At 38.4% G+C, this 20677-nt stretch overlaps 1 protein-coding gene across 1 annotated transcript; it reads left to right on the top strand.

Moving 5' to 3' along the window:
• Positions 1-9059: 9059 nt before the first annotated feature.
• LOC109219217 lies at positions 9060-9626 on the top strand. Its single transcript, XM_019383658.1, has one exon. The coding sequence runs from the start codon at positions 9060-9062 to the stop codon at positions 9624-9626; it is 567 nt and encodes a 188-aa protein (XP_019239203.1).
• Positions 9627-20677: the final 11051 nt, after the last annotated feature.

Genomic DNA, 20677 nt, shown 5'->3' with positions numbered 1-20677 from the left:
TAATAAGGACTATGATGCTTTATGTCACCAAGTGTTTGAGAAAATGCTTAAGTGACCAAAACATGAGAATTATTGCTAATATGGAATCCCTTTGACTTGTATTGATATAGATTAAAGTTGAAAGGGTTGGAAAATATTGTATTACGCTCAAGAGCAGGAAGTTAAGGTATGTGAGGCTAACTCTCTATGTTTGGGAATTTTAATGATTCTCCCTACACTACGTTTCTTTTATGACGTTACCAATTGCCTCAGAAATATAGTTAAGCCTAATTCCTTGAATAGTTTTAGAACTTCTATTCTCTAGCTTCATAACTCGTTCACTACATTCATTCTAAACATTGTGAGCTTAGTGCATATTCAATATAGACTTGGGTTTGATGCCCCCGAGTCTTAGTATAGATTACTTAGTATGCCATAAATAGTAGAAGTTTCAGTGTTCATAATCAGTTTAAGAATACATGTCTCAGTCTAGTCCTATTCAGTATTCCAGTATTATGTAACTCAGTGTGATCCAGTATTCCAGTATCATGTAACTCAGTGTGATTCAGTATTTCACTATCATGTATTGCAGTTTGATTCTAAATTCTTGAATGTTGAACACCTGTATTTGGTCTTGAGGTCGTAGTTTATATGCTTTATGCATACTGGGCCTGAGGCTGTAGTTTATGCTTTATGCATGTTTGGGCCTTAGGCGGTAGTTTATTCTTTATGCATTTTTTGGCCTGAGGCCGTAGCTTGTGCACATATATATTGGGCCCGAGGCCGTAGCTTATTCAGATAAACAGGTTGTTCATCATTCAGAAGAGGGAGTATTCATATCCTTACTTCCTTTGTTCAATTCAGTTATCAGTTATCAGTTATCATTTCAGTTTCTGTTTCAGTAGTATCATTTCAGTACCAATTATCAATTCTCAGTTATCAGCTTAGTTTCAGTTTAAGCATTTTGAATTCTTTCTTTCAATTGCTTTACATACGAGTGCAATTCAAATGTACTGACGTCCCTTTTGCCCGGGGCCTGCATCTCACGATGCAGGTAATGATTTACATGTTGATGATTCAGAGCGCTAAGATTCTTGTACCAGCTGTTTGGTGATCCCCAGTTCTTTCGGGCACTATCATTACTTTACGGTCTTTCAGTATTTACAAGCAGTTAGTGTTTTCAGTACTTCATTAAAGGCTTCATAGACTAGAGTAACAGTTAGACAGAGTCTCAGGCTTTTGATGCTAAGCAATGTTGGCTACATATATGTTTCAGACTTCTTTTAGTATTTCCTCACTTTTATTTATATCACCATACTTTCAGTATATGAGCATGTGTTAGTTTATCTTCTGCATTCATTATGTTATGATATCACATGTTGATTCAGCTAGCCAGTTGGTCTCGGTCACATGCCAGTGTCGTGTTATGTCCAGGCCTAGGTTCGGGGCGTGACAGTACCTCATTACCTATACTTGTTTACCTTTAAATCTCACATCATATATTCTGTCTCTTTCATAACCTCCCTTCCACATAGGTGGAATCACATCCACAACTTGAAGCTCTACTATAGTACTTGCACCTTTAGTACATACACAATCCGGTAGGAGCTTCATACTGACTTATTATGAGGCTGGTACTCTTCTAACTGGCTTTATTATAAAGTCGTTATAAGATATGGTCGTCGTACTATCTCTCTCGTACCTCTGATATTAAGAGTAATCCTGCAATGTTCTGAATCACGACTTGTATAATTATCTGGATCTAATAATCAAACTCCTGATTTACTTAGTTGATGTAACTCTTTTGTTCCTCTTCTCTCTCAGCCTTTAAGTAGGCTTAAGATATCTTCCGATATGCGGCTCGGGGTATTAGTTATTACTTTAGACTTTCGTGGACACTATGGAACATCCATGATATAATCTTCTAACAATTCAAGCCTTTGTCTGTGATGTGGACTCAATTCTATCTTTTAACTTATACCAGAGTCTTATAACTGTAGGAATGTCAGCATATATGCTGCATGAATAATACTCTGAAATCTTGAGTGCGGTCGTAACATCACTAACTCCTGGTCATAGATCGAATATTTCCTTTCATGCCTTCTAAGTGGTCTTTAAACGTAAAAAAAATTACTTATCCTAGTTTTTCTAGCACTTGGTGCATGAATACTTAGGCTTATCTTGGTGCCCACATATATTAGAATTTCGTGCAACTCATATGATCACGAATATTACTTTTGATTTTTACCTCCCTTTCATTGGTCACGATAGGTGCCACTTTCTTATGGAGTGCATACAATGTTGTAGTGAGATTGTTATTCCAAGATCATTTCTTTTTTAGGTCACTATGGTTATGTTGAAGCCTTCTTCCTTCTTTCCTCAGCTAGTCTTTCGTTGTAGCACTTGGGGGAGACCCTCTGACTCATGTAAAGCTGCGATCTTATTACATTGTATACCCAACAGAATTTTTGATGTTCTTACTCGCCTATAATTTTCCTTAGTTACTTACATCCGCGCCCTTGTGCTCGTAGAGTTACTTCTGAACTAATATTTTGATTGTCTCCCTAGTGGAACTCTCCTTTATTTCCGTAACACTTATACGGTACCTTTTACTACTCCAACTCCTATCTGAATATATATCAAGGATTACGATGTCGCATCTGTGAGACTGAATTTCCTATGCTGGGTTTCACTATGTTTATCTTGCATGATCTTTTGATTTATCTGAGTCCTTTTGTCTAGCCATAACTAGACTCTTCCTGAATTGACTACTAACTACTCGTCAGTCCATGCTCATATCTATATTTAGTGTAATCTCTCTTGGGTTATTCCCATTGTCTTAAATTATCTCTCGCACTGGCTCCTTATTTATCAAGTGCTCATTCACACTTATTTTTCAATAACATCCTAGGTGGGAACCCTTGTTGCATCTTCCCTCCATCGTGCTTGTATAATGTTCTGGAATCATAACATATCTGTAGGATCAGAATAAATGCAATCTCATCCCTTTTGCCTTTTTATCGCATTCTTCCTTTATTAGTCCATAGTTACCTCTTCCTCTTTGGCATCTTTTCACATCTTCACTGACTCTTAATCGCCTTGCAGTAACCCTTCTATACCAGGGATAACTGAATTTCGTATGCACGCCTAGTGTAACTGGCACACTAAGTCCCTTAAGCTTAACTCTGCTCACAGTGCTTGCTTTAGGGACGCATCTTCCTGAATTACCATTAAAGGTTATTCTTCCGTTGTCCATTCTATTATTGCCGGAACGTGATCTCTGAAATTCTCATGATGCCGACTATTATCAAATCCTTCGGTCCCTAAATCATGTTCGATTTTTTTTCTTGTTTACTAGCCCATACTAATTTCTCTTACTCCGGAGGTCTAACTTAGCCTTCTAATAATCATGTCGGAGTCACCGACCCATTTCTTGAAATAAGGATATGTCTTTATGGCTTATACTTTTTATGGTCTCAAGGCATGTCACCTCTTGTATTTTCCTTCACTTGACTATAGACTCTGTCATCGTGTCATATTTTTATTTACCATTATCACCAATTTATCACATCTTACTCATAATACTTCATTTACTGTCTCCTTGTTCTTCTGCTAATATCTCTGTCTATTACCTTATTCTGAAAACTTCAACAAAATATTCTTTCGCTCTTAGCTCAAGTTTCTCCATCTACTGGCTCTTCGGGTCGCCTCACATTCTCCCTTGACTAGGGACGGGATCCATACTAAGGTAAATATTTATCCTTTCTAGGATTTCACTGCCTATCTTCTGAAATTTCTGAACATTCTAGCATTCATTATCTGACTGTTCTATTCTAGAGTGCACCATATGGGTGTCTCACAAGGAGATCTATTACCACGTTTGCACTATCCTTCGGAAATATTAGCTAATGATAACAATCCATCCACCATTTTGGGCTACTCTAACCCCAGCTGGATCCTGTTATCCCATCTTTCTCTTAATATATATATATATATATGTTAGCTCACATAGGGCATAACTGAGATAGGTGTGTCCAGTTGTATATATCTCTATTATTGTGCAAAGTAACTCAGAAAGCATATATTTCTCTTCTTGAATTGTAAATACTGATAATCTTCACTAACTGGGTACCACGTATCCTTCTTCACCTTGCTTCTTTTACTTGTTGAAAGTTGTATCTACCTTCTGATTCTCTTATTGCTTTTTACCATATAGGTGGATAGATATTCATGCCTTAGGGTTCTTTATCAAGAAGCTTACACGTCTTAGTACACACATGATCTGCTAAAGACTTTGCATTTACTCATCATAAGCACGATGCAAAATCGAGTTCTTCTGCCTCAACTCTTCCACAACCACATTCAATCTCTTACCAACTGTCTTTTTGGATGTAGGTATAATTATATTACGAATAAAATAAAATTTAGTAGTTTGAATTCTTACAATTGAGCTCTACCACACGATCTAGAGTAAGAAGAAAGAGTAACAGTCCTAAATGCTCTGTAGCCTCCTGCTTATAAGTGTGGTGCACAACACACCCATAAACAAGACTCTACTAGACACGGCTTGTGGACTCCCTAGGATAGAACTGCTCTGATACCAAGTTTTTCACGCCCAAAACCTGAAGAGCCGTGGCCGGCACCCGGTGCCATCCTCGGCCCGAGCGTACCATTCTGTAACTATGAACTCTGGAGGGGTAACCATTAACTTAGGCCGATGAGGCCATATTTTGAATCATCTGAAAATAACTTCTGTAACCAGCAATACCAAACTAAACACCTACATACGGCTGATAAAACGAGTGATATAATATATGTACGGGACTCGTCTACAAGCCTCTAGAGATAACTGAACTGTATCATGGTCGGGACAGGGCCTCGACTTACCCATTAAACCTGTATATATGAAATAGACTCCAAGGTATAGACCTGGTAATTCCGAGGAAGTCGAGCTTACCAACCAAGCTGATGTTGGACTCTGTCTACTGGGAAGTTCAATTCAGCTGCCTATCGGGACCTGCAGGCGTAAAATGCAGCGTCCCCAGCAAATGGGACGTCAATACGAAATAATGTACCGAGTATTTAAGGCAACAGAATAACTGAAAGTTGAAACTGAACTGATAACATAATAACTGAAAGTAACTGGGAGTCAAATATAATTTGAAAATATGCTTACCTGCTGATACCGATTCATCTCTCTCAATATAGTAAGTAAAATAGATGTCCGGCCTTATAATGCTCGGTATGTGTAACTGCTCAGTCGTAGTAGGCTCGTTCATATGCGCTCGGCCATACTTGGCTCTGTATCTCAGCCATTCTAGGCTCGGTCTTAGGCGCTCGGCCACAGTAGGCTCGGTGTATATCTTACCATCTGATCAAAGGTTGCCCAATAGGGGCCTGCCCATCGATTATAGCTCGATGGCGGTGAAAATACTATAATATTGTGTGTGTGTATGTATGTATATATATATATATATATATATATATATATATACACACACACCCTCTGCTCACTTGGTTGAAAGAAGACAAAACTAAACTAAATATGAAGTCCCGATAAGGGAGAATTATAACTTATGAGACTAGGACAATGTCCATAAATTCAGGAACAGGAACTTCTCTTTAAGTCTCGTTATCAAATACATGTAGTTACTGGATCATGACAAAATGAAGCAAAGGTTTAGCCTTAACATACCTTAACTCCGTTGAGTCCTTAATACCTTCCAAGCAATTCTTCAAACAACTCAACTTTCACAGCATGAGGAGTTTCAAAATCAGTGTTGAGTAAAGGCTAAGTCTGCAACTTAAACTAGTAGCTCATTTATGTAAATCTAGGCAGTATCTACCTTGTAACAAGGCCCTCCTCCAATACCATATATCAAAAACAACAAGAAAACAAAGATAAAAATATGTATACATCATTTTCCAATCTTATCTCCATCATAGTATAACACAAAACAACCCATACACCCTAATCACTTCATATATAAAACGACAACCAAAGTAGTGTCAAACAACCTAAAATATATAATGATGAATGACTAGCCAACCATTCCATCATTATGTGGTGTTTCTCCACACGTTTTCTCCTACAAAACTCCATAAAACATCAGCACAAGAGTCCAACACGAGTGGAGTACAAAACAGTCCACTAAAAGTGAAATAAACCGAACTCACGGTTTCCGATCACCGTCCCGTGAGTTCTAACTATTAGGAAACAAATTTATCAACCTTCCTTGAAAGCAAATATACAGAAATTAGGTGTTTTCTTAAAATATGAAGTACCTTCCAATACTCAAACTACAAAGAAAAAGAGAGGCGATATAGCGATACTTACGTCATAGGGATCGTTCTAATGTTATCGCTTCTTGATTTCTTACCCAGGATGTTAATCTTCTTGGAAACCCTTGTAGAGAGCATAAGGGTAAGTTTATGGGGGTTCTATGTGCGTCTTCTTTGAAAAAAAGGAAGATAAAGACGATTTGAAACCTATATATATCAACTTTTGGAAAGTCAAAGAGGTGCTAGCTTGGCACCCTAGCATTGGCCTTTCTTCCGACGCTTATATCTTTTTATCGGGATGTCGTATGAACAAATGATTAAAATCGTTCGAAAATAAATTCCAATACCTTCAATTCGGTATATAATATTTCCCAAAAAGACCTCATATAACATACGAAATGTATTTCTCAAAAAGCTTTAGTGACACACCTACTTGCCACCTATGCAGTCTCGCAAAACTGTAAATATCTCTCTATTCCAATGTTGTATCGACAAAAAGTTTAATGTGATAGAAACTAGACTAATAGATATCCATTTTGGTAGGTAGATAATCTTCTAACTCCAAGTATATTGGGAGAAAAGCTCAGCAACAGTTGACCTAAGTTCCAACACATTTACGAACGTAACTTGTGATGACCTTTTCCAACTTTTGTTCCACAACTCACTTGACTTCAAAACATAACACACAACTATCATACGACTAAAATAAATCATAACATAATATCATTATAATGTTAAGCACCATAGTCTCACCCTAAAAGTACATGTTATAACATTTCAGCTTGTCGACTTTTGACAAAACTTATTTTTTTCGATTCGTTTAGCTTCTTAGCCTTCCAACACTCTTGGTACATGGTATTAGTTATCTTAACTTTTTGTAACCTCCATGGTAATATGATTAACTTACTTTATTTGCTTTCAAAGATGATATCATTTCTAAGCTTACATCAGTTCACTTACGACGTACTCTCACGTACGAAAATATAGGGTGTAACATTCAATTACATCGGTTGTTTCATAGCCTAGTTCACGGTAATCTGTGAACCCATTTTCAAACTGTTGAAGAAATATGCTGCCACAAAATGGATAGAAGAGTGCCAGAAAGCCTTCGACAGAATCAAAGAGTATCTCGTAAACCCGCCAGTGTTAGTTCCCCCTGAACTGGGGAAGCCACTATTGCTCTATTTGTCAGTCATAGATAACTCCTTCGGTTGTGTGTTTGGGCAACATGACGAAACTAGGAGAAAGGAGCAAGCCATCTCCTACTTAAGCAAGAAGTTCACACCATGGGAGGTCAAGTATACTCTGATAGAACGCACTTGTTGTGATCTGACTTGGATTGGTCCGAAGCTAAAGAATTACATGTCAGCATACCCTACGCATCAGATATCTCGGCTCGATCTAATCAAGTACATTTTTCAGAAGACAATGCCTACCGAAAAACTAGCCAAATGGCAGATTCTCCTCAGTGAATTTAACATTGTGTACACAACTCAAAAGGCTATCAAAAGACAAGCTTTTGCCGACCAGCTCGCAGAGAATCCGGTGGATGGGGATTACCAACGGCTTACCACGTACTTCCCCGATGAAGAAGTATTATTTTCCAGAGAAGATACTGCAGAACCGTGCCCCGGATGGAGAGTGATTTTTGATAGAGCAGCAAACTTTGAAGGAGTCGGAATTGGGGCCGTCCTGATTTTGGAATCTGGACAGCACTATCAATAATCGGCAGAGATAAGATTCCCTTGCACCAATAATATGGCGAATTATGAAGCATGAATCCTTGGGATTAGAATGACATTCGACATGAACATTAAACAACCTTTGGTCATAGGAGATTCTGATTTGCTGATACACCAAGTCTAAGGAGAATGGTCCACCAAGAATGTCAAAACACTTCTGTACCTGCACTGCGTGAAGGAGCTATGCAAGAAGTTTACAAAGATTAAGTTCAAGCACGTCCCTAAGGTTCAGACCGAGTTCGCCATTGCCCTTGCAACCCTATCATCTATGATTCGGCATCCAAACAAGAACTATATCTACCCTATCGAGGTAGAGATCAGGGATCAACATGCTTATTACTTCCATGTAGATGAAGAACAAGATGGTAATCCATAGTATCACGACATCAAGAAATTTCATTCGACTAGAGAATACCTGGAAAGTGCTACTTATGGTCAAAACCGAGCCCTTAGGAAGTTGGCAACCCATTTGTTTCTCAACGGAGAAGTATTGTATAGGAGGACCCTAGACTTAGGTTTGTTGAGATATGTAGACGCTGCTAAAGCAACCAGATTACTAGAGGAAATACATGCAGGAGCATGCGTACCCCACATCTACAAGTTCACATTAGCCAAGAAGATTTTGAGAGCTTGATACTTTTGGATGACTATGGAACGCGACAGCATCCCCTACGTGCAAAAGTTTCACTAGTGCCAGATTCAAGGGGATTTCATCCGGGTCCACCAAATGAGCAAAACGTAATGGGTTCACCTTGGTCGTTCGTCCCCCTAGGGCATGGACGTGATTGAACCTATAGAGCCTGCAGCATCAAATGGACATCGATTTCATTTTGATATCTATCGACTATTTCACCAAATGGGTCAATCCATCTACTTACAAGGTTGTCACGAAAAAGGTAGTGGCAGATTTTTTCCGAAATAACATCGTTTCCAAATTTTGGTATACCGGAGTCTATCATCACCGACAATGCCGCTAATCTCAATAGCGACCTCATGAGAGAAATCTGCGAGAAGTTCATAATCGTCCACCACAATTCAACAGCCTACAGACCATAAATGAATGGGGCAGTCGAGGCAGCTAACAAGAATATCAAGAGGATTCTGCAAAAGATAGTGGATAATCACAAACAATGGCATGAGAAACTGCCTTTCACTTTACTGGGTTATCGGACTACCATAAGAACATCCACTTGGGCAACGCCACACATGTTAGTATACGTCACTATAGTAGTGATACCCGCAAAGGTCGAGATGTCGTCTTTAAGAGTAATTCAAGAGGAAAAATTGGACGACGCAGAGTGGATGCGGGTCAGGCAGGAACAACTCATGCTCATTGATGAGAAAAGAATGGACACAGTGTGTCATGGTCAGCTATATCAAAACAGGATAGCCTGTGCTCTTAACAAGAGAGTGATGTTTCGCCAATTAACACCGAGGCAGTTGGTTTTGAAGAAAATCTTTCCCTATCAAGAAGAAGCCAAAGGAAAGTTCGCACCAAACTGGCAAGTTCCTCACGTGGTTCACCGAGCACTGTCGGGTGGGGCTCTAATCTTGGCAGAGATAGATGGAAGAGTCAACACAATGCCTATCAACTCGGACGCAATCAAGAGATACTATGTCTGAAGAAAAATAGAGTTAGGTTTTTGATGTAACAGAACTATGTTCAACCTAACTTTCCACGGAGGGATATGTAGGAAATATACGTAGGGGTCGGTTTCTCTCCCCCTTTTCCGGTGTAATAGAAAAACCAATTATCACTTTTGTATGTTACTCAGGAACTACGCTGACTTGATTTCCTCTTAAAGGAATACGTAGGTAATCCGCATCAGATTCAGTCATCTTTTGTAAATTAACTACGTTTTGGCCTAATTCCACTTGGATACGTAGGTTGTTTGAGTCAGACTCGGCCATTTTCATTCTTAATCTCATCATTTTGCATCTACTGTAATCAAACTACATCTTGATCGGATTCCACTTGGATACATAGGCTACCTGAGTCAAGCTCGGTCATCTTCATCATATTTTATCATAATCCATGAACTACGTTCAAACCTGATTCCATTTTAGATATGTAGGAAACTTGAAAGGGTTCATTCATAACCTTAGGAAAGCCTTGTAATGCAGTAGTTCAAATTAGGACGTAGCCGCAACGGCATTTTCAAAATCATCACCGAAGATCAAAATCAACATGACAAAATTTTCAAGAGGATACGCTCACGTGTGGAAAATGGTTTGTAACATATCATAATCTCGAACGACGACATTTTCCTTAAAATACATTATTCTCGAAATATATATATATATACACTAATTTGTTCCATCTACCGAACTTCACACCGGAATCATGAAAAGACCAGGGCAAACCAACATTGTAGTCGACACAAGCCAACCCCCCCCCCCCCCCCCCCCCCACTAAGAAGTTTTCTTTGAGTGCAGGGCTGACAGGGAGCAAGGGAGCACTAGGACCACACTGGGCAAATAACAAACCTGCCACTTGCCTAAGATTATCTCTCCTCTTCCTTTACTTAAATTTTTCTAGTACAACTAAGGCTAATCATTGAATCCTCTGCAGGTACCTCGAAATCAGACAACTAATATGGAAAACCTATAAATAGAAAACAGTCTACTCAACCAATCGGAGCATCTTGTACTAAACAAAATGTCGGCTTCACCAATTGAAGCCCTGTGCATAGCAAACCGTTTGTTCATCCAATTGGAGCATCCTGTACAATCCGAACGTTGACTTTACCGATTGAAGTCCTGTATATAGCAAACCATCGGCTCAATCTATCGGAGCGCCCTGTACAAATCAAACGTGGGCTTCGCCACCCGGAGCCTTGTATATAGCAAACTGCAAACTTCACCAACAAAGTAATTTGCATCGCTACTTTGCAACGGACACTAGAATAGGAAATCGCAAACCTCTTCGCCGATGTTTTGCCGATCAATGGCTACAACTTAGCTTTGCAATCAAGAGTATCTCTTAGGCCTGCTTTATTTCGTTTACCATTACTTTGAATGTTTTTAACGATTTGCTCATTCAGCTAGAGGCATGATTATGGTTTTAGTCAATCACTCCCAAGCAGAGAATACTTTACATTTCAGTGCAAAGCTCTCCCAACAAGCGGAGATGCACTCTACAAATCAAGCTCTCCCGATAAGCGGAGACATTCCTCAGTACAAAGCTCTCCAAACAAGCGGAGACGCACTCTACCAATCAAGCTCTCCCAACAAGCGGAGAAAATTTTCAAATGCTCCGACATCTGCGGAACGGTGCACAGCCCAGTAACAAATCAATTCAAGATCAAGTATCTCATCATCCCGATAATACGGCTCGCCGGCAGCCAGGCATCATCATTCCTGCATCATTTACATCGCATCTTCTTCATTACAACATGTTGGTATGCATGCATTACATTTGTTTTGCATGAACAAACACTATGACATGGAACTTTTCTTAGCAGCAAACCGAACCACAACACTATGGGGACAGCCAACAAATTTGCGGGCCTAAGATCCCAACTCAAGACGATATCTTTCAAATCAGGCCGCGAAATTCAAGCTACCGTAAGTGACCAATTTTTCGTCTCGCCATATCGTCACAATACCATACAGAGTCAATTCTTGCGAGTGTCGCTTCCCCAAAATCTCTACTCCAGAACTACATGAGGTCTGATCCTCGTTAAGCCCGAGGTGTGTAAGCAATTCAAAGCCAGAATTTGGCCCCAATATTCCCAAATCTTTCTCGATTCTTCCTTAACTTAACCCTACAATTCACCTGCCCCATTTCCTGCAATATTTGCCTAAAATTTGGGACAATATTAGCTTTGGTTCAATTTCTTTGCCCGAAAACTCTTTCATCGTCTCCGGTCAAAGAGGGCTACCTATTGACGGCCAATTTTGACCCTCCCCTTTTGAGTTAATTTATTTATACGTAGTAATTTACAATAATGTTTTCAAAGGATTCTTCACTAATAATTATCTATTTTTTACAAATTAGCCAAGCATTAGTTTTAAAATTAATCACATAGTATTAATATTATGTAATTACAAACATATTTACTATTTTAAGATTACTAAAATATTTCTTATATATATGTTATATAGGTTCTATAATTAATTTGATAAATTACTCTCTAATTTCTAGTTAATAAGATTATTATGTGAAAATTCAAAATTAGTGTTACAATGTGGAAAATAAAGTATTTTATATCTTTTATAAATAATTAATTTAAAGTAACTAGTAGTATATATTATAATTATAATTTTACACTTTATTGAAAATTATTAAGTTTATCTAAATTAAATTCAAAAGGGGTTAAAAGACCAAAAGGCCACAATTGCAATTCTCAAATCAAAGGTAAAAATTACCATTTTTTTCAAATTATTCTTGGTCCAATTGACAAGCCCAGTCCGAAAAGACACCCAAGCCAAACACCCGTCTCTTTCCACCATCGCGATCCAAGTCACTCCATTTGCACCAATCAACGTTTGTCACGTCAATCGTCTTCAACACTCACATAAGAAACACAATGATTTGAGCCATTGATCCAAACCATCGACGGCCCACGATTATTCCCATTTTCTCTTTTAGTTTTGACCCCTTACGAGATATTATCTCCACAGTTGGATCACACAAATCCAACGATTCCCATATTTTCCCAAATTAATTTTCTTTAAACATATAAAGCCCCGATTTATCAGGGTCGTTGATCAAATGATCAAATGGCCCATATTCCATCTTGCAAACATAACCCTAGAGACCAACCCCCCAATTACCCAAACCTTTAATCATTTCGTCTCTAACCTCACCGCCTCTCTTTCCCCCTCGTCTCTCTTTTCTCTCAACCTCACAAGCCAAATCAATCACCAGACCTTGCACAAATTCGTGCGAGGTCACGAGTTCATTAGAGACTCGTCTCTTTCTCCTTCCCTAGCCGTGATTCCTGTTGAATTTTCCTCTCTCATCATCAGAGACGTAAACCCCCAAATCTGAACCCTAACCCTAAAAGATGAAACCTCAAATTGCCATTGTTCTTTCAAATCCGTGGTATGCATAGCCGTTTGTTTTGCTCCTATATCTTAGAACTCTTCACTCTTTCCATTTTCACCATTCGATTTCAAAGTCCTAATCAAGAAGGTCAGACCAAAAGAGTGAAATTTCAACTCATCAGATTTCTTCCTTCGTCTATCAAAGTAAGTCTGAGACACTAGCTGGCTTCAATATTGGTATTCGACACCCAATGGTCAAATTCAATGACCTATGGGTACTAGGGTTCTGACCAGCGATCTCTTATGCTTCAACGATCGATCCCTCCTCTCAGGTAAAATGGACCCTGCTTTTTCCCTCTGTTCCTTTCTAATTTTTTTACTCGATTCGTTATCATCACCTGCCATGCGTCTCTCTCCACTACTTATTTTGAATTTGTGAAACCCTAGAGCTTTAGATGGCACTGTAAAAGGGGCCTTTAATTTTCTCACCAAACAGACGAACACGACGACCTTACTGTTCTTTTCTTTTTGTTTTCTAAGTACCATCGTCGATTCGAACTTGAAGTTCATGGGATCTTAATCAACTAAGAGAGCCTTCGTTTGGTCTGCTACCCTAAAAAAGGTCAGCACATCCCTCGTCTCTCTCTTTTGTTCATCTCATTTAAATTTTGTAAATGTGTTAGTTATCTTCTGAAAATTACAGTTGTTTATGGTGTTTCTGATTAGTATGAGAATGCATATGTTCTGATAGTCTAATGTCTGCTTGTGATTATTTGTCCTGCCTTTCGAGTCTTTAATTGATGATTGATCAAGTCATTAAATGATTCTTATTGATTTTCGTTTCTGAGTTCTAACAGTCTACATGTTTAAGCTGTATTGTGTCTCGAATGATTATTCACACTTACCTAAACTCCACAGTTTTTAATTGATGATTCTGTAGTGATCTTTCCCTTTTACATATTGTTTTCCATGTACTTTATCAGTCTTATAGCCAAGTAAATTGTTGGATGACCATGATTGAGATGAATATGAAGGTTCCCAAGTTTATATTATCTACCTTTTAACTTAAGCATGAAATCTAAGTGTTTTTCTTCTCTGTACTTAGTATCTGCTAACTTTGAAAGTAACTGTTGGGTTGTCACCATGACATTCTCATCTTGGTGTTGTTGCATCTGTTGACCTGGTTTTGTTTGAATTAAACTTTCTTCTTTTCATGAATACCCATAGCTCTACTGTACACATCCTGTTGGGATTAAGTTATCGTCCCTTCATAAACAAGTCATGATCATGTTTTGTTGACTGGTGGTTGTTGAGCTGTCTCATGTTTGATTAAAACCTTCAGTTACATGTTCCATTCAAAACCTACTTGGTATAGTACTTCCCTGCCTTTATTCTCTTTGAACTACTGTAGGTTCTTGTGAAGCTTACATGCATCTATCACTAAGTTATCCTCCAGCAAAAGTAGGACTTAGTTGTTCTTTATTAATCAAGTGATAACTTTTACAAACTGAGGCATGACTACTTCATATATAGATACTAAACTAGATCCATGCTCAAGTTAAACTTGTTTTAATACAATGCTTCCCTATATTTGTAACTCCCTCTCTTCATGACATGTATAACCTGATTCTATGAATATGTAAAGCTCCCTATCTATATGGAGTCATAACTTCATTTGAAGTGTTCATGTAACTCTGAATATTGTATATTCCTGTTTGATTCCTGATTTCATGCTCTAACTTGAACCATCCGAATCCTTTCCCTGCTGTTTATTTGAAACCAAATTTGATCGTTAAACCTTATGAGGTCCTAGTTGATACTATCTGAAGATGATTATTTGTTTAGAGCTAACACTGTTAGGAGTATCACTCTGTTGCATCCTTAGGGATTCCATGTTTAAATCTGTGAACTTGTATTCATGTTGAGAGTCTAATCTTGTTCCTGATATCTTTGATAACCTCTGTAAAAATGTTTAGCCCTGAATGCTTTGTCTGAATCCTCATTAATGACTTTAGAAGTGTTAAGTAGTATTATCAACCCATGTATGTGCTAGAAGTAAACCAATCAGGTCACAGTTGGTTTGCCAGAGACAGGAACATCTATATATGTTGTATTGTTACATATATGACCCTGTATAGCTTGCCTTTCCTTTGAGTATACTCTTCTCTAGTGTTCAGACCTTTATAGCATGCTTGTGATTTTTTTGCTCCTATCTTGTGTACATTTGAAAGTCACATCCTTAATTTCACCTGATATGTATTTTTGTTTGGTATCAAATATAGATTATGTGTTCTTATGTTAGGAGGGAAAGTATATTTTGTGGTAGGTAATGCTATAGCACTTAGTTTACATTGAACGGGCATCACTGGCATTTAAACCAATAAGGAAAATATTTTTATAGTGTTTAAGGGTATTTGGAAGTGGAGTTTAACTCTAGGTTGGGCTGCCCTCCCCGGCACAAGCATTGCCCTGGGCCTTGAGTCCCTTTGGAACTTTGAAGTGATGGGGGATTCAAAGGGGGCATCGACCTTGAGTAGAACTTCCTCCTTAGCCCTTAATTCATTAACACATTTGAGTTCTTTAGGGTTTAGTATTTAATGACAACGAAAGGTTTTCAATGTAAATTATTTGACGAGTGTAACTACAACATTAATATAATTTCCCATAGTATTCGAATATAGATAAATTTCTTGTTCCAGTTGTATGTCTATATACATTTCAAATATTTTATAACTGAGAATGTGGAATATACATCTAATGACATTCTTTCTTTTTTGGGCATGTACACATTTGGGCCTGCTGAGTTTCAAAATCAAAAGAACTCAGGCCCACACCAGCCTTGTTGCTTTTTCTAGAAGGTCCATGTCAGCAATAGTCGTATCTTTCAATTGCTAGGCCTACTTTCTTGAGGCCCAACCATCAGAGTCCAGTCTTCTTTCCCTCATTTCCTTCGTTATTAGTTATTGCATCTTTAATATAGTTTACTGCTTTGTTATTTTACCTACTGCCTTGTCACTTTGTCATATTTTGTTATCATGTATTTAATACTCATCTATTAGAACATGTACTTTACCTTCATGCTTTAATATCACATGAAACATAGGCAAGTTTCAAATAATATAGGATTTAAAATGAATTAGTTAGTAATTAACCTTCACTTTGCTAATTATAATTTATCCATATCAATACCATGATGTCGCTCATTTGCTTTTTCTCAAAGATTTTCTGAAGCCCAGACTCTAGTCAAAAATAGTAACCCCGTTTTCAGAAAGGTAAACAGAAAAGAATCGCCGGTTTACTAACAAGGAATGAAATCATATTTTTTTTCATAAAACAAGTAAGGTACTTTCACCTCAAATGAATTGTCAAAGATCGCTCCTCTTCAGACTTTTAAATCAAGGTACATTTAGAATCACATTCTTACAAACATCTTTTAGAATCATATAAACATCATTCCCTAAGTTAATTACTTCCATAACATAATCTCATTATTACAAGGCTTATAAAATATGGACTACTTTCAGGACTCTTTTAACCATTCATAGCTCTTTTATAATCTCACTTCTTTCTTTAAGTCTTACGTCACTTAAATATACCCTCCCTTATATATATATATATATATATATATATATATATATATATATATATATATATATATATATAGTAAGCCATACTCTTGTAGTATTTAAGCATAGTATAAATAATTGGTTCCTAAAAATTAATCCAAGTCTTATGGAGCTACCCAAGGTATATTTTAAGGGGTGCCTAGCACCTTCCACTTAGAAGAACAAGAAACCTTATCCATAATCTCACCTGTTTGCAGACCTATAAGGAACATGACTTAGTAATTCAATAGGTACTGATGACATCCAAATCTACTATTAAAAAGTAAATGGACACAGTCGCATGCAATATAATATTCCCAACTACGAGTCGGAGTCGAATCCCATAGAGAACAATATGTAGGCGATTAGGAGTGTAAGAAAATTATCGCTTATTATGCTAAGCCTATCTAAATAAAAATTCTCGTCTTCAAACAGTTTATTTCCATAATCCTACCTAGTATCAGAATTGGATGGGATATTTCCTTGGTTTCCAACACTTAGAATGATTTTGAGAAAATGTTTATAACTAATTGCAAAAATGTAAACTAACCTAGAAAGCAAGTAAAATTATCAATGGCCACAAGCATGGATGCATTGGGAATTACACTAAAGTAGCGATCCAATGTATTTCACGACTTTACAAATATGAGCAAGTTTATTGTGAGGACCCAAAAGGTCATCACTTGTTTTTAAAATTAATTTTGCGTTCCAAGGCCTTATAAACCTCTTTTAGCATCACCTCGATTTGCATGCATAGTCCGGGCGCGTAGCGGGAAAGCCTATGTGTGAAAATCTGTGAAAAATTGATAAATTTTGAATATAAAATGAATTAATTTGACTTCGGTCAACGTTTTGGGTAAACGGACCCGGACCCTTGATTTGACGGTCCCAAAGGGTCCGTAGGAAAATATGGGACTTGGGCGTATGCCCAGAATTGAATTCCGAGGTCCCAAGCCCGAGAAATGAATTTTTAAAGAAAATTATTTTTTGGAATTGTTTAAAGGATTTGGAAATGAATTTTGATTAGAACATGTTGGTATTGGGCCCGTATTTTGGTTCCGGCGCCCGGTACAGGTCTTATATATGATTTAAGATAATTCTGTGAAGTTTGGTAAGAAACGAAATCCGTTTGACGTGATTCAGACCTTAAATGCAAATTTGATGTTTAAAGAAGTTTTGAGAAATTTCATTGATCTTGAGGTTTAATTCGCTGTTCATGATGTTATTTTGGGTATTTGAGTGCACGAATAAATCCGTAGGATATTTTTGAGGTTGTGTGCATATTTGGTTTGGAGCCCTGAGGGCTCAGGTGAGTTTTAGATAGGCCACGGGATGCATTTTGAACTTAGAAAATTGAAGGATTTTTGCTAGTGTGATCAGGCTTGCAGGCTTCGCAGTTGCGAAGCCTGGCTCGCAAATGCGACTGTCGCAAATGCGAGGGCATGGTCGCAAATGCGACCCAGCCCAGGCCTGCCATATCTCGCAAATGCGAGTTATGTTCCGCAATTCCGATCCTCGCATATGCGAGGATTCCTTCGCAAATGCGAAGTAGGTTGGAGAGGCTTGAAGTCGCAAATGCGACATTTCTGATCGCAAATGCGAAGGTCCAGCTTTCCTAAAGGGCTCGCAAATGCGATGCCTGCCTTCGCAATTCCCCTGCCAGCAGAGGTCGGGGTTCGCAATCGCGAACCCGTGTTCGCAATTCCCATATCAGAGACCTGCAACTTTTATACTTAGACGATTTTAAAACCCATTTTTCATATTCTCTCAAACATAAACACACTTAGGCGATTTTCCAAGGATTTCTTCTTCTCCAAATCAATTGTAAGTCATTTTTAACTAACTTTCTTCAATTCTTAACATCTTTTAACATGATTTCAACTTCAAATTAATGATTTTCATGGGAGAAATTGGGTGTTTTTGGTAGAACCTAGGTTTTTTAAAAATTGGGGATTTGGACCTCGATTTGATGCCCGATTTCAAAACAAATTATATATTTGAGTTCGTGGGGGAATGGGTGATCGGATTTTGGTTCGAACCTCGGGTTTTGACCATGTGGGCCCGGAGGCGATTTTTGACTTTTTGGGTAAAACTTTGGAAAATTCATTTTTATGCATCGAATTGATTCATTTAGCGTTATTGATGTAATTAAGTAACTTTTGACTACATACGAACGAATTGATGGTGGAATCGAGGGGTAAGCTATAATTGATGCATGAATTGTGTTCGTGGCATCGAGGTAAGTGTTTGGTCTAACCTTAGCTTGAGGGATTAGGAGTCGGGTCCTATTTGCTATGTGGTAAATGTTGAGTACGACGTATAGGCATGGTGACGAATATCTATACGTTGGTGTCTAGCATACCCGTGGGTCTTATATTGTTATTATCATGACTTCTTTGTATCTTTCATGCCTTGGTGATGGTTTCTATATGTTGTGTAAAGTTTGTGGAAGGAATTGTGACCTATGAACATTGAGGAGCTTTGGCTTGAGTTGTATAACGAATTGTGAAAGTGTAAGTGATAATTGAACCTTTAGAGCATTGGCTCGAGTTGTGAAGTGCATTGTGAAGTAAAAGTGAGAAAGAGAAGAGATCATTATGTTGCCCCCTTGCCGGGCTATTGTTGCTTTAAGTTGTTATTTCTGTTGCCGGGATTTAGTTGTTGTTTTGATGTTGTCCCTTGCCAGGACTTGTTGTTGAATTATTTGTTCCCTTGTCGGGATTATTATTGCAATTTCATTATTTCCCTTGCCCTATTGATTGTGATTATTGTTTGGGTGAGGAAAGAGAGTTAAAGCATGAAGGGTGATGCTGTGCATTATTTTTGTGAGGAAAGAGTGTAAAGCACGAAGGGTGATGCCGTGTGTGATTGTGAGGAAAGAGTGTAAAGCACGAAGGCTGATGCCGTGCCGCACGATGTACCATTCCGTGCCGATTATATTGATTATATGGTGAGGAAAGAGAGTAAAAGCACGAAGGGTGATGCCGTGCACGTTTTCATTACCTGATTGTTTTGGTGAGGACGAGAGTAAAAGCACGAAGGGTGATGTCGTGAATTTATTGATTTCTGGTTCTTTATTAATATATGAGATATATTGCTTCTTACATTTACCTGTTGTCTTTCTATTCGGAATTGATATTTCCCCCGCAGCATGCTCCCCTGCCCATCTTTACTTGTTTATTTCTGCTTTACTTTCCGCTGTGTATTATATAACTACACAGGTTTATTTGGTAGTCTGGTCCTAGCCTCATCACTACTTCGCCGAGGTTAGGCTAGGCATTTACCAGCACATGGGGTCGGCTGTGCTGATACTACACTCTGCACTCTTTTGTGCAGATCCCAGTGCTGTTGATTTTGGACCGGTTGAGTGACTACCTTCAATCCACGCGAAGATCCAAGGTAGACCTGCAGGCGTTCGTAGGCTTTGGCCTCTATCCTTTACTTCCTGTTTCATTTCTTTGTTTCAGAAACAGTGTATCTTTTGTTTTTAGACTTTGTATTTAGCACTCTTAGATCGTCTGTGGTACTATGACACCAGTTCTGGGTGATTAAGGCTTAAGTATTTGTAAAAGATATAGTTTTCGTATATGTTATCGTTGTCTTCCGCTTAAATTTGAAATTTCCGCTGTTTTCACATTATTGCTTTATAAATGTTAAAAAGGTATAAAAAAATGTATAAAGGTAAATTGTTCAAAAAGTGGCTTGCCTAGCTCACATTAGTAGGCGCCATCACGACTCCCGAGGGTGGGAAATTCGGGTCGTGACATGTTGGTATCAAAGCTCTAGGTTACATGAGTCTCACAGTTCACAGACAAGCTTAGTAGAGTCTGAGGGATCGGTACAGAGACATCTGTATTTATCCCCCAGAGGCTACAGAGTTTGGAAAATTTCACATCTTTTCTTTCCTGTCGTGCGGTTTGGTTTCTCAATGCTGATTGAATTTCTATTATGTTCTCTCGCAGATGCCGAGAACACACGCTTCCTCATCCGCTGACCAGTAGCCTGAGCCCCCAGCAGCAGCTCCTACGAGGGGCAGAGGGCGAGGCCTAGCCGTGCTAGAGGCCGAGGTAGGGTCAG

This window comes from Nicotiana attenuata, unplaced genomic scaffold, assembly GCF_001879085.1.
Source record: "Nicotiana attenuata strain UT unplaced genomic scaffold, NIATTr2, whole genome shotgun sequence".
NCBI classification, from domain to species: Eukaryota; Viridiplantae; Streptophyta; class Magnoliopsida; order Solanales; family Solanaceae; genus Nicotiana; species Nicotiana attenuata.
Note: the sequence above shows the minus strand (reverse complement) of the source record. Positions and strands in the feature narration are given on the sequence as shown.

Bases quoted from the DNA above. Each gene is read 5' to 3' on its own strand.
- LOC109219217 (XM_019383658.1), top strand. From the start codon at position 9,060: ATGAATGGGGCAGTCGAGGCAGCTAACAAGAATATCAAGAGGATTCTG.